A 14,191-nucleotide genomic window follows, 5' to 3' on the forward strand; every position below is an offset into this window, starting at 1 on the left:
CATGGCATTGTCGTATGGAGGTTCTTTTTTAGTGGTAAATAGTGGCCGTTGTGGGGGAGTATCGAGAGTGTTGCTTATTCTCTTGTTATGATGGTGTTACCTTAAGGATGTTTGAGGATGAATAGTTTGGTAGTAGCTTGATGGTCCGGTAAAGATGGGAGGTTTGAGTGTCATTCGAGGATGATGGTAGTTGAGGCGTTATAGGGTGATGTTTAGTGCTGATGAGCATAATGGTTTGAGGTAGGGATTATGAGTTGTTTGTCAGTTATGTGATGGGATTGTACACCAGTTGAAGCGATTGTGGACAACTTAGTCTTTAGAACTAGAGAGAGGTGTTAACATATAGGCACCTTTTTCTTTGGACGAGTCAGTGGGTTGTTATGACTGAGGTCACGAGTCGGGTGTACACGGTGATCGAGGTAGTATCTTCTGGGAAGGTAGTGATGGAACGGGTGGTAAAGTGTCATTTTATGGCATAAGGGTTGTTAATTGGGTGTGACGGGATGTGGTGTCCAATGGATTGTGATCGTTTCTAGTGTTGGTATGTTGTGAGCATTGATGCTCTTGTCTGATGGTTGTGTCGTGAGTTGTATCTTAGTACTCGACGAATGAGTGGTAGGGATCTGATTGGTTTTGGTTAGTATGGGCGTTGTAGGGTATCGCATGCGAGGTTTCTGTGTTGATAGTGTATGACGGTCAGTTAGTGGCGAGGTAGCCTAGAATGGAGTTCGTAGTTCTATATGGGTATCCATTTGGTTCTTCTCTTTGCGTGTAAGGAGTTTAGTTCATCTCAGGTGAGATTGGGTGTCTATGGTTAGACAATTGGTGTGTAGCATGTGACAAGGTGTCGGGTGTATTCAGGTGTGAGTCGTCAATCTCTTATGAGAGCGCGGTTTGTTACCCTTTCCATTTGTTCTAATCTTGGCAAGGATGTCGTTTGTCGTGAGTCTTATTCTCCCTTTAGGAGTTGTGCACGTCCACGGATGGATGGACCTATGTGTGGTTTGTTGCGCTGTTTGAGTTCATCGGTAAGGTTTGGTTGGTTTAGTCTACTCACTCCTACGGAGGGGAATAAGTCATTGGTTCTTAGTGGTGCTTGTTTTGAGAGTAGTTTGACGGCACAAGTTACCGAATAGGGATTGTGTTTCCGGTGCCTAGTTCTGTCAGTGATGGCTAGGGGTATGTCCTGAATGGTAAGTTTGAGGATGGTTAGGTAACGTGATATGAGTCAAGTACTTGGGTGTTTTTATTGATACTTGATTTGAATAGTGTCTCAAGGACAAATGTTAGTATTGTTTAAGTGCTATGCAACTAGGAAGTGAATATGGGATTCCATTGAGGAATAATGGAAAAGATTTAACTCTGGTTTCGAGATCTTAGGCATGGGATAGTTGTATTGTATGTTTTGACGAGGTAAGAATTAAATTGAATGATGTTATGGAGTTGTCTACCTAGTATAGATGTTATGAAAAGATCAAGAGCTTGTATGCTGATTGATGATTATGGTATTTGGTGTCGTATTGCTTTTACCTTGTTAGGGTTATATGATTAAAGCATGATTGGGATTTTTGGAGTAAGTATGTGACTGTTTAGCCGTTGTGGTTACGTAGAACGATTGATTGATAGTGAATGGATCTCATTGTAGTTTTATGGATTGTGTGAGATTATGTTTGAGGTTTGGACCTGAGGACAGGAACGACCTCAGTGTTGAGATCAGATCGATGATGGGAATGGCCCGACTAACCATTTCTCCTGAATCAATCCCTCTTAGCACGATGTCGAGTCAAAGGTCAATGATTGTTTAAATTTGTCAAGGATAGTGAAAGCATGGTATTGCACGTTGTGTCAGTGTGACAGTGTGGACTCGGGTTACGAGGTGTGTTGGTAGGACCAAGTGTCCAACAAAGGGGTTTGTGGTACAATCGTTAATTATTGAAAATCTTGTTTTGAGGATTTGAGTCCTGGGTATAGGATAATACGCTTTATTGTTTTGGTGACTTATGATTATGTAGTCATTGGGAGATCTATCGTTTAGTCATCTTGAAGTTGTTTAGTATGATGATTGTCACATAGTGCGGTTAGTGGTCGCTGTTGCGGTTATGTGATGGGATGGTATAGCTATGCAGTAGATAGCGAGTGCTTGGTTTAACAAGGATGTGTAGGTTTGAATTTGAGCTTGATTGTGTGATGAACGGGGTTCTAGTCTGGGGTTTTGTGTGTCCTTTAAAGGATGAGTGGAGTTTGGATGTTGTCATATTCAGTGGTCTGATAACTATTCTTCTTCGGGTTTTGGAGACTTTTGTGGTAGTGTAGAGTGGACCGATGTCCGTTTTGAGTCGGGTATAGTGTAAAATGTATCAGTTGGTTTTGTATTCTGATGTTGTGAGTGATGATCGAGTACACTCATAAGGTGGTGAACATTGTGATTTAGTGGCAGTGGTATGTGATTGCCTGTTGACGTCCAGTGACAAGGCAATGAGGTTAGTGAGCTCTTAGTCTTGTAGTTTTGTGGGGTGTTTCTTAAAAAGGCGTGTGGCCGTGAATTTTCTTTTAAGGAGGGTAGATTTCGAGGACGGAATCTTTTTAAGGAAGGTAGATTGTAATATTTCTTATTTTTTTATTTTTCTGATGGGCCCCACTTTGACTTGTCGTTATAATGACCAATGGTCATTTTGTAGACCATCTTTAATCTCTCTCTCTAGCGCAATATCTCTCTCCCTCTGTCTTCTTTTTCTTTTTCTTTTTTCTTTGAGCTTTATTATTCTCTTCCATTTTTCGGCCAAACAGTAGGGTTTCCGGTTTTGATTCCTTGATAGAAAACGTTCATCTCGTCGTTCTCTATCACATAGTCAAAGGATTTAATTTTTGGAGGAGCGGTGATTATTTTACGAATTTTTGAAAAATTTTCCGATCTAAGGCTTCGGATGAGGTTTTGAGCCACTTGAAGTTGGATTCCGGAGCTCACCCTTTGGAACAGCAGAATCACCTCGTCAACGGCTACGTTCCCACCGAACAGTTTTTCGTTCCGCCGCCGTTGACCGGCGTTGACTTTTGTTGACCAGCGTTGACTTTTCCGGCCGGGGATATATTTTAGCTACTTTTGAGGTAAGGGTGCTCTAATTCACAATTTCTTAGGTTCTATGTGAATTTTCCTTCTTAAATTGAGTATAAGCATGTTTAATTTCAATTATTTTGACTATGTGATTGTGGTAGATTATATGTAAAGTGGTGGATGTATGCTATGTGATAAATGAGTTTGTAAATTTAGTTACATACTTGTAGTGAAGAAGCATGCTTAGAAATGACAAGTTGTTTACTTTATATATTTCAATTGCCATGGAAATTTGATGTCATGATCGTAGAAATAAATATTTAAAATATTCTTTTACAAGTTGTGATTATGATATGGGTAAAATGTATGGAATATAGTTGTTGAATTTGGCATTTGGAATCATAAAGCATTTATGCATCCATTGGGAAAGAAAAAGGGAAAAAGTATATTTTTTAAAACCAATGAAATTGTTTCGGAGAAAAGTTTTTGAAAATTGTTTGTGAAAACCCGGACGCCTAGGAGGCGCCTAGTGGTCCGTAGTGTTAGTGTGGTTTAGAGAGGGGACTAGGGAGAGACCCTGTGTGGTTGAGCTAACCAGGCCGGATGTGACGCCTTGGAGGTGCCTTGTGGTCGTGGATGGTTAGCCAATCCCCCTTTCGTGACGCCTTGGAGGTGCCTTGGGTCGGATTACACTAACGGTTTGGAAGTTGAAACGATATGGTTTCGGAAACAGGGAGTGACATTGCATAGCATGGCACATAATTGGCATACGTGGTGCATTTGGTAATGGGTTGAGATAGGTATGTTTGTTGATGATACAGTGGCTTTACTTGACCCCCGAGATATGATCCCGTTCTCTTGCTTTCTATTCTCTATGTGGATTCACGGGGTCATAAGAGGTGTGTCTTAGACACTTCCTACTGAGCGTTTAGCTCACCCCATCATTTTAACATTTTTTAGGACATGGATGGCAGGTGGCGGACGACGCTTCTCCACAGGGTTTGATGGGTTAGTGGACTGTTTTGACATATTTCGTAGCTATGATTTCATTTCATTATTATTGTTATTTTCTAATTTTTTAAAAAAACTATGGTATGACTCGTATATTATATATTGACGAAGGAAAGGATGGTAGTGTCCTTAGTTGACCTCGAGTTCGGATAAAGACCCGGTTAGCGATTCGAACCCTCAGGTTCGGGTCGTTACAAGTTAACTACTCCCTTATTAAAGAGTGAGCTCACAACGCTCGAGCAAATCTACTTAACTTAGTAGGACTTGGCATTCTCGATGCTTGACAAAAATCTAATTCCCTTACTAAAGGAACAAGCTGAGTGAAGCTCGTAAAACCTAGTTCCCTTACTAAAGGGACAAGCTGAGTGAAGCTCGTAAAACCTAATTACCTTACTAAAGGGACGAGCTGAGTGAAGTTCGTAAAACCTAATTCCCTTACCAATGGGATGATCTGAGTGAAGCTCGTAAAATTTAATTCTTTTACTAATGGGACGAGCTGAGTAAAGCTCGTTCCCTTATTAAAGGAGTGACGAGCTGAGTGAAGCTTGTAAAATTTATTCCCTTGCCAAAGGGATGGGTTGACTGAAACCCACAAAGTTTAAAACTAGTATATTAGATTTTCAAAAGAAAAATCCAACTTTACATCATTAAGAGTCATTGACCATGGGTTTGAATCCATGCCCTTCCAAAATAGAACCTTAATTTGGTATCTGTATTAATTCCACCATTGGGAATAGTACCCAAGGGAAGAGTACCCATGGGAACATTATCTAAGGGAAGATTACCCAAGAAAAGAGTACCCAAAGGAAGATTACCCAAGGGAAGAGTACCCATGGAAACATTACCCAAGGGAAGAGTACCCAAGGGAAGGGTACCCACAAGAACATTACCCAAGGGAAGAGTACCCAAGGAAAGAATACCCACAAGAACATTACCCAAGGGAAGAATACCCACGGGAACATTACCCAAGAGAAGAGTACCCACGAGAACATTACCCAAGGGAACAGTACCCAGGGATACAACAACAAAAAATAAATTAAATTACTGTTCAAGTGAACAGTACTCGTGGGTGCTATTCCCGAGGGAACAGTGCCTAGGGCAAAAAAAAAAAATTTCACATTCCCAAAGCTAGACGAGCAAGCTTGGGAATGGGAGGCAACTGATAGGGAAAAATAAACCTAACCTACCTTGTCCTAACGATAAAGACAACTAAGTGTTGATCAGCCGCCAGACCTCTTCAACTTTCGAACGATGATATTTCCATTGGATAAGAATGATAATATTTCATTATCAAAGATAATGAAAGATGACGTGGTTTAACAGGACAAGGATAACCTTGGCACAATTTGAGAAAGTCAAAAGGGTTAAATCATATCCCCGATAAATCTGGCAACAAACGGATCTTCTCTGATCTCGCATAAGCAGATCTTCTCTGATCTCGCACAAGCGGATCTTCTCTGATCTCGCAAATGAACTGAGGGAGAGTGACTATAAGAATAAGATCTTACTAGTCAATAAAGGTACGACAAAAAATGATTATTAAATCCATGCCTTTATTTTAGACCTCCGGTGACTGACTTGATCATCGGAAAGCTCTTAGCAGGCACCACACCGGTACCGTCAAGATTCACCTATCTTTTATTCTCTTCTTTGCAGAACAATGGTGTCGTATCAGACCGTGTGGATTTCTCCCCCAACAGTAAGTAAAATAACTATGCAACCAAATTAATATAGTGGTTAATAATTAATATAGATATATATATATGTGTGTGTGTGAATAGGATTGAATTATTATCAGATTGGATTACTTACAATTCATATCCAATTTGTTAAGGTAATGAATTATCGGATTTGAATCATTATCGGATTATCAAATTTTTTTCTCAAATCATACTCGGATAATTAGATCGAATTTGGATCAGAATCCGATCAATTGATAGGTCTAAACAGAACAGAAGAGGTGAGGGTTTGAGCTAGAATGTGGCAAAAAAATGTATGGGAGTGAAGCCAAGAGTATGTTTCTTTCCCATTGAAAATATATATATATATATATATATATATACTTCTAACAGGCTTCAGTTTATTTGGGTCATACCAGTTTTCAAGGTTCGGGCCTGATTTACTTCTGTTACCACCCAAACTCGGCCCATTTACAGACATGGGCCAGAGTCCAGACCCGACCACCGTATTTTTTGTTGAATAAATCATTTGAGAAACCCTAATTTGCTGCATTGGAGGCTCAGCTCGAACTCTTTGCGTCTTGAGATCTTAGCACAATGGTGAGAAACCCTAATTTTATAACCTTCACACCTACAATCCCATTATGCTTCTGAGCTTTTAATTTTGCAGTGGCTCGCTGTTTGTTTGCTGAGAAAAACCGTGAAAGAAAAGATATGGAAATAAAAGTGTTGAACCCCATGTCAAATGTTTTCTTTTTCTTCCTGCATTTTCTCAGCAGCCAAACGGGCGGCTGTTTGATTAGTCAGTTTGGTTTGGTAATTGTTTTGTGTGCTTTATTTTCGATGGTTCTAATTTGATGTTATTATTTGTAGCCTTTCAAGAGATATGTGGAGATTGGGAGAGTTGCTCTCGTGAATTATGGAAAAGATTATGGAAAGCTTGTTGTCATTGTCGATGTTATCGATCAGAATCGGGTTTGTGTTTAATGATCTAATTACGTGCATTTTTTGACATTTATTTCTCTATTTTTAATTATTTCTGTTTTGTGTTTTTGTATACAAAAAAATAGAATAGTTGTGGATATGTGGCACTAAAATGATGTATTCTTTATATCAAACCGTAACCTAAAACGAATGCACATGTTCATTCTTGGAATGAATATATATCATGTTAACTAACAATTAGTATTGTCATTTCATGAAAAAAAACTACTTCAAAATAAAAATGGACTAAATTTGAATATAGTGGAAGAAAAGGAAGTCCTGCAATAGTTGATTTTGGTCAGAAGAAGAAGTGTGTCTCTTAAAAACAAGCCTTTGGACAATTCTATGACACCCTTTTAATATTTATTTAAATTTTTTAAGTGTACTTGAATTAGATGACAAACATGCACTGGGGGGTGGGCACAAAAAAAAAAAAAAAAAAAAAAGAGTCATGGAATTACAGTTATTTTTGGTACTCTAATGGCATTATAACCATTTAGGTACTAATTATTAGTTGTGTTGCTTAAAAACTTTATTCCCATGTGGTGAATTTTGATCATCATCCTAATTCGCCAGGGTTTCGTCATTTGGGCATTCCAGTATAGCAGTTTGTTAAGATACTATATCTGTTTGTACTTTTATTAAACGGTAGTTATTTTATTTTATTTTATTTCTGAAAAAAAAAAAAATTTAATGCAATTTTGTTAAAGATGCAAATAACTACTTTTTACGAGTGGAACCAAACGGTATCTTAAATTAATTAATTTATATCTAAAATTTCTAGTTATTATTTGCATCATTGCATGATCTATGAATGACAGATAATATCTGCATTCCTTACATATTTGTGGTTATGTGTCAGCTTTCAAAAAATCCATTTTTTATAAGTCTAATTTTTTTTTTTTTTTTTGCAACACATGTAATTAGTAAACAAGCCGAGCATGAACACTGTTAGGTTCGGCTTGGTAAGCTTGTAAACAAACAAAAGGTTTTATTTTATATATAATCAGCCTATATAAATGATGCCCATTAAAATTTTATAGTTTATCCCACATATGAATCCCATAAAAAAATGTCCAATACTTTTCTTCACAAGTCTAACATACAAGCCCATATATATTTTTAATTAGAAACCCTAAAGATCTACACGTTCATTCCCCACCTCTTACCCTAATCTTATCTCATTCTCATATTAATATCACCAATTCACCACACTCCATCCCCCACCTCTCATCTCTCGTTTTGTCTGGTGTAATTGATCTATCTCCATCTTCAGCCCCATGATTTGTGAGGAGATGGAGATCAATGGCAATGAAAATGGAAGGAGAAGGATGGATGACCCCCAACCTCCAGATATGCATATATAAAATATATCTACAATTATATACATGGATTTGTTTATATATACATGTGAATATGTGTTTATTTACATATGAATCTGTTGATTTCCTCCGAACTTGTATGAATCTGTTGATCTATGTATGATATATGCGTGTGTGTGTGTATGTATGTATACATGCAGGACTGAGATTGTATGTGTTTGGGCAAACGGGTTCGAGCCGAACCAAGCCCAATCTTGCTGAGAAACTGACGAGCTGTGCGCCTGGCTCACCCGATCCCGAGCCGACGCCAAACACCTCCCTAATCTAGACAAGCTGAGCCTGAACATGCCAAAGCTTGGCTCGGGTCGATTCATTTGCAGCCCTAATGTCAATATGTCACACCCCAAATTTTAATACAAGAACTACTTATCCTGCATAAAAAAACTAAGGTATAACTTCCATCAATTCTCAACATACATCCTCCATAATAGAACTACAATGAATCCCGTCATTCAACTTAACAAACATGAGAGTCTGACAAATTTTATACAAATCCATAAATAGAGGTGCAATTCCCTCTAGTAAAACAAAACATCTATGACTACTGAATCAACTCAATAAAGTTTCATAAAACGTTAACTTTATTACAATAATCAGAATAAAGGAAAACCGAACTAAAATAAATCAATGCGTAACGAGCTAAAATCCGTTCCCGTCACGTGTCACCATCACGTTCCTACTCTACGAGCACCTGAAATGTAATAATGGGGTGAGCTCACAAGCTCAACAAGAAATGCTAAACACAATCATCGTTCAGCAAGCTAACCTTACCTTGTATTCCCATATATATAAACAACTCAATAAATTCATTAATTAAAGGTATATTCTAGTTAATTATAAACTCAATAAATAACCATCATTTATTTTAAGTAAATTTGCATATCTCATCTGAGCCCCGGGCTCCCATCCAATAAAGTGGTGTGATTCATATAGTCCCTGACTACCGAAAACACACGTATGGCTGGATTGTACGTCTACTCCCCAGATGATCCCTGATCACGTCCACACAATAAGGGCTCATTAGACCCATGGCCATAATAAAAGGGTAGTGCACTCCCAAATAGGCAGGTCCCTGACCATATCAAAAAGTCATCATAGGGTCAGTCCCTGACTACCCTTCCGATTAATCCAAACTCATCCATTAATTATTAAATATGGTGAATTATGAAAGGCATTATTAATTAATAATTCAAATTAATTATTAAAGCACCAAAATACATATTTAATTCAAAAACAGAACTTTAATGACCCAACACTGAGAGTACAAAAATTCTGGACATAGCCTAATATTATATATGATGCCTTGCAAAATTTCAAAATCTAGCTCTTATTAGTTTTTCTGTACTCTCCCTTTTAGTGCTAAAAAAATAATACTTTTCATGTTTTAATTTCGTAAAACCATCAAACAGTCATTTAACAATCTGGATTTCAGCACAAATAAGTTCATTATACTTAAAACTAATATTCTGGAATTTTTCCCAATTTTTGAAATAACAATACTATTTTTCATAATTTCCTTTAACTTAAATCAATTTTAAAAGAATAATAATTAAATAAAGAAATAAGATTTAAATTGCACAGTAGACACCAAAAATGGGTCTTCCACATCTCATCAATCACGTTTTAGCTAAAGTTTTGATCCATTATATATATATATAAATATAATTATAATTATCTAGTTTCCACATCAAACTAAACCACTGATCAAACTAATCATAAATTTACTACAGTGCCATCAAACATGTTCCGTACCCATTCTCTACTCTCACTGATATAAGCCATTACACCTGAGCTTTACACATATATAAAAAAAAACTTATATATATGTATGTATATTACACCTATAAGTTATCTAATCTAATCATTCAATTATTTTCCTGTACCACTTATGGCACTTAATACCAACTCATATATGATAATCATCCCAATATTTTCAACGAGAATAATATAAAGCAACATGTAACTTTAAATTAATTTATTAATTAATATAACAACAATATAACCAATCTGTACAATTTAACAGAAACGATAATCAAAATTTTTTGTAAATAAATTTTATTTAATCTTTAATAATAAATCATTCTCCTAATCATACCCAATTAAATTCAAAATAACAACCTACACAACTTATACTATTCTAATCTTAACAATCATTAAAAATAGTTTCTTTTTCTACCATTTATTAAAATCATATGAATTAGATTTTCCAGATTATCAAAGCAAGTTACAAATATATATAAGAGTACAATGCAAGATTAACTTGCCTGTTAAATATCGTTAAACCTTTCTCTCTAGCCGATCCTTTGGTCACCGTCTCTTTTTCCGGCTACTGCAGATTGCCAACGAAAAATCAGTAACCCGCTTCCTCTCTTTCTCTCTCGGTAATTTCTTTCTTCTTTTTTTTTTTTATGAAAAATAATATCCTCGTACCGATACGATGTAAAATATAAAGGATAAATATAACTGTATTCGAGATAACCTAGGACTCTTATTTAAAGTTTTAAATTTTAAAAAAAAACTCTATTATCTCAACTATCACGTTAAAATACCAAATACTAAATAATAAAAAAAATAATGTACGAAATTTTAGGATTTTACACAATACGTCTATGATACTTTTGGGAACTCATACACGTCCTGAACATTGAGATGCTGAATTTTCAGTATTGCGTTCGAATATTTGTAATGTCATTTAGAGAAGAAGAATTTAGATATAATGAAGAGAAATTATGCCAAATTTGGTTGCAGGTCCATGCCAATGCGGCATGCCCTTGGTTTTTATAGGTTAGAGCTTAATATATGTGAGTAATAAAATCAAAGATAATTGATCAAAGGTTACATCTCCCTTCGTATACAAGGAGCTTATTGTATGTATGTGTGTATTTATACATGTCTGTTTGTGTATATGAGTATATATGTTGTAATATGTATATATAAACATATCTTATCCATTTTTAACTTTGTCATATCCAAGTGTCGGAACTCATAATAGTATTCCATTTGTGTGTTCATGCTTCATGCTAATGCTAAATCTAAGAAATTATAATTTTTCAATAAACAACTGAAATTGCTACACCATGTGGCTGTGAGTTCTGGTCAAAATACAGGTTTAGGTCCATTGATTTGTGGATCTAAAGTGTATTCTTGTCTTTGAGGCTTTTGTCATGTTTTTGGAAGCCTTAGTTGAATGTTACCTGCATAACCATTTTTTGTGAGTTCTTTAACTTTATATGCCATTACTATTAATAAATTGAAAAGGAAACTGAATTGTCGTGGGAAGTTCTTTAATAAATTAAAAAGGAAAGTGTGGATTTTATATTATTCCACACTTTTTTTTCCTTGACTTTAAGAAGGAAGTACGTTAATAAATTATTGCCTATTTTTTGGAATCGATACGACTTAGTACTGGTCAGATGTTTTGATTGTATAATCTTTTTTTTTTTTTTTTTTTGATAAGTAAAATGTATTAGAAAGCGTTCAAAAGGGGAACGCGTCCCGAGATATACACAAAAAGAATCTATGAACTCAAAGAACCCAAAAAGTCCACAATGTCCTCTAAAGAAGAATAATCCCTCCCCCAACCCCAACAAAAAAGGGTACAAATAATAGAAAATTTCAGCTCTCCAATAGAGGACTCCTTCCCATCAAAAGATCTTCTGTTCCGCTCTTTCCAAAGACTCCACCAAACGCAAAGAGGGTTCACCCTCCAGAAGTCTCTAGCCTGAGCCCCCACCCATTGCTCTGTTATAATCACTTGGTAGAAGTTATTTTTTGCTTTTAAGCTGGGGCAGTTATTGAGCAATACTGCAATGGCATTGCTATCTTCGGATTGTTATTTTCACATGCGTATATATTATTGTGTGCTCTTTGAATACTCATTAAGGTGGTATCACATTTTCTTTATCTAAATATCTCTGTATTGTTGGGGCAATATTTTTTTCATTGTTAGCATGAATATGAGCATGTGCTGATTCTGAGTTAGGAGGGCTAACTTTGCAAGTTTCGAATTGCATGAGCATTTGGTTGTTACAATTCATTTCTGGATTTGAAATCATTCAAAAGGGTGATTCAGCCAATTACAAAAGAAAAGCCAAAAGCTATACCCTCAAGCTATATACAAAAGACAAATCTATGGAGCTTTTATTGTTTTTGGTGGATGGCTTGGGGTTATGACTTTTGGTTGGAATTGAAAACACTCCCCTTTTGAGTGCTTTTCAATGAAATATTACTTATAAAAAGGGGGGGGAAAAAAATCACTTCTGAATTTTTCCTGTCCGTAAATTATATAGGGACTTAAAATTAGTTATTTTTCTTCTTCTTAAAAAGTTAGGAATTTGTAATATAATACACGGTAATAAATAACCTTATAAGCGCCCCTATTGGATAGTGTAACGGGCTGGGCACTTGCCATCTGTGCTTATTCACCGTTATTGGAATAGAGCTTCAGATTCAATTAAATGTTTATCAATTTTACCTTTGAAACCCTATATACTTGGCAGGCTTTGGTTGATGCCCCTGATATGGTGAGAACTCAAATGAATTTCAAAAGACTGTCACTTACAGATATCAAGATTGACATCAAAAGGGGCCCCAAGAAGAAGACTCTTATTGCTGCCATGGAGGCTGCAGGTAAGGGCCAGCATAGCTTGCTTGGCTTGAAATTCGGATGTCTTTCCTCGCCTGTTGTAATATTGTGAGCACCACTAACAGACTTCGTATTCTATGTTGGTAGATGTCAAGAACAAGTGGGATAACAGCTCCTGGGGCAGGAAGCTGATTGTGCAGAAGAGAAGGGCCTCACTCAATGACTTTGACAGGTTCAAGCTTATGTTGGCAAAGATCAAGGTAGGCATTTTTTTTCCCCCTCAATAGTTGTCGCCATTGCAGTTTCACGTATAAGTTCCGGATAATTTACCTGCATAATTTGAATTTAGTCGTATATTTATAATTTACTTGCATAACTTTGAATTTAGTCCTATATTGCTGATCTTGGCCCAAACTCATATGTGGTTCTTACCAATACACATGACAAAACTGAGTAAGGTCAGTAGGGTTTGTGATGTGGACTTTTTGTATTCGGAAGTTGCTTCTTGACATCTTTCAGTTGGTCGAGGCCTTCTCAAAGCTTGGCTAGATACTTTTTTCGCATCTGCATTGGTCTTAACCACTTGGCATGATCAGACAAAACACTGGCAAGATCAGGTCCCCAAAAATATGTGAATTTACAGCATGGTCTGCTGCTCGGTATTTTACCCAATCATGCCCAATCAAGGTTTCAGTGTTCTGCATTGTTCGGGGCAAAACACTGAAACCCTGTATGAAATGTCAATTATTCCTTTGTATTTGGAGGAAACAGCAATGATTGAATTATTATATTGCTTGCATCTTTTATGAGAACCGCCAGTGTTGATGTTCATTTCAGTCCTTGTTCTTATCATCATTCTTGAATTTGCAGAGGGCTGGAACAATCAGGAAAGAGCTTGCAAACCTGAAAAAGCAGAGTGCAGCTTGAGCCTCACAACTTAGGAACGCCTGTTTGAGATTTTGATTGTTTCTTGCACCAAAGTCTTCCCTGTATTTTCATATAATTACTAAAACCATTTACTGGTGAAACCTGTAGTTGGGTTTCCTCTAGTGTTTTATCAGATGAATAATTTTGCTTTGTCTATGGGTTTTCAAGTAAATCTTGCACTACATTTCTTTTGACAAAATTATAGCTTGTTCTTGCTTGGGTACATGAGTGGCCTGCAATTGATGGCTTACCTAGCAGTATAAAGCTTACCTAAAATGGTTACGCAAAAGGTATTTTATAAAAATAATCAGTTATAACTGGAAATTTTAGGGGCATTTTGCCGAGAAATTTTTACATGGCCCCAGCAAATTGCATAGAACTCTCCTTGATTAGTTGACACAAATAATCGTAGGTTCGACATAAAGAAGCAACTAATTTCTCTAACCTTAACGGCAGTTAATTTATGCTATTTGATCACTGAAACTTCATGTAACCAAGGCGAAAATCGTAACATATACATATAATTTCTCTGCATGCCTGTTAATGGGTTTTCAATTTCCAAGAATATGAC

The 14,191-nt window shown here is 36.4% G+C and overlaps 1 protein-coding gene across 1 annotated transcript; it reads left to right on the forward strand.

Annotated features, from left to right (window-relative positions):
• Window positions 1–6,262: 6,262 nt before the first annotated feature.
• Window positions 6,263–13,774, forward strand: LOC132311698 (large ribosomal subunit protein eL14z-like). The gene is made up of 5 exons (XM_059809740.1): window positions 6,263–6,342; window positions 6,616–6,717; window positions 12,608–12,737; window positions 12,841–12,953; window positions 13,564–13,774. The coding sequence occupies exons 1-5, from the start codon at window positions 6,340–6,342 to the stop codon at window positions 13,618–13,620; spliced, it is 405 nt and encodes a 134-aa protein (XP_059665723.1). The 5' UTR covers window positions 6,263–6,339; the 3' UTR covers window positions 13,621–13,774.
• Window positions 13,775–14,191: the final 417 nt, after the last annotated feature.

Source organism: Cornus florida, unplaced genomic scaffold (assembly GCF_030987335.1).
Source record: "Cornus florida cultivar Cherokee Brave unplaced genomic scaffold, ASM3098733v1 CherokeeBrave_3.0.0_Hap2_Chr06, whole genome shotgun sequence".
NCBI classification, from domain to species: domain Eukaryota; kingdom Viridiplantae; phylum Streptophyta; class Magnoliopsida; order Cornales; family Cornaceae; genus Cornus; species Cornus florida.

Coding starts and splice junctions, on each gene's coding strand:
- LOC132311698 (XM_059809740.1), top strand. Junction 6,718..12,607: donor ATGTTATCGATCAGAATCGG/GTTTGTGTTTAA, acceptor TATACTTGGCAG/GCTTTGGTTGATGCCCCTGA. Junction 12,738..12,840: donor TGCTGCCATGGAGGCTGCAG/GTAAGGGCCAGC, acceptor CTATGTTGGTAG/ATGTCAAGAACAAGTGGGAT.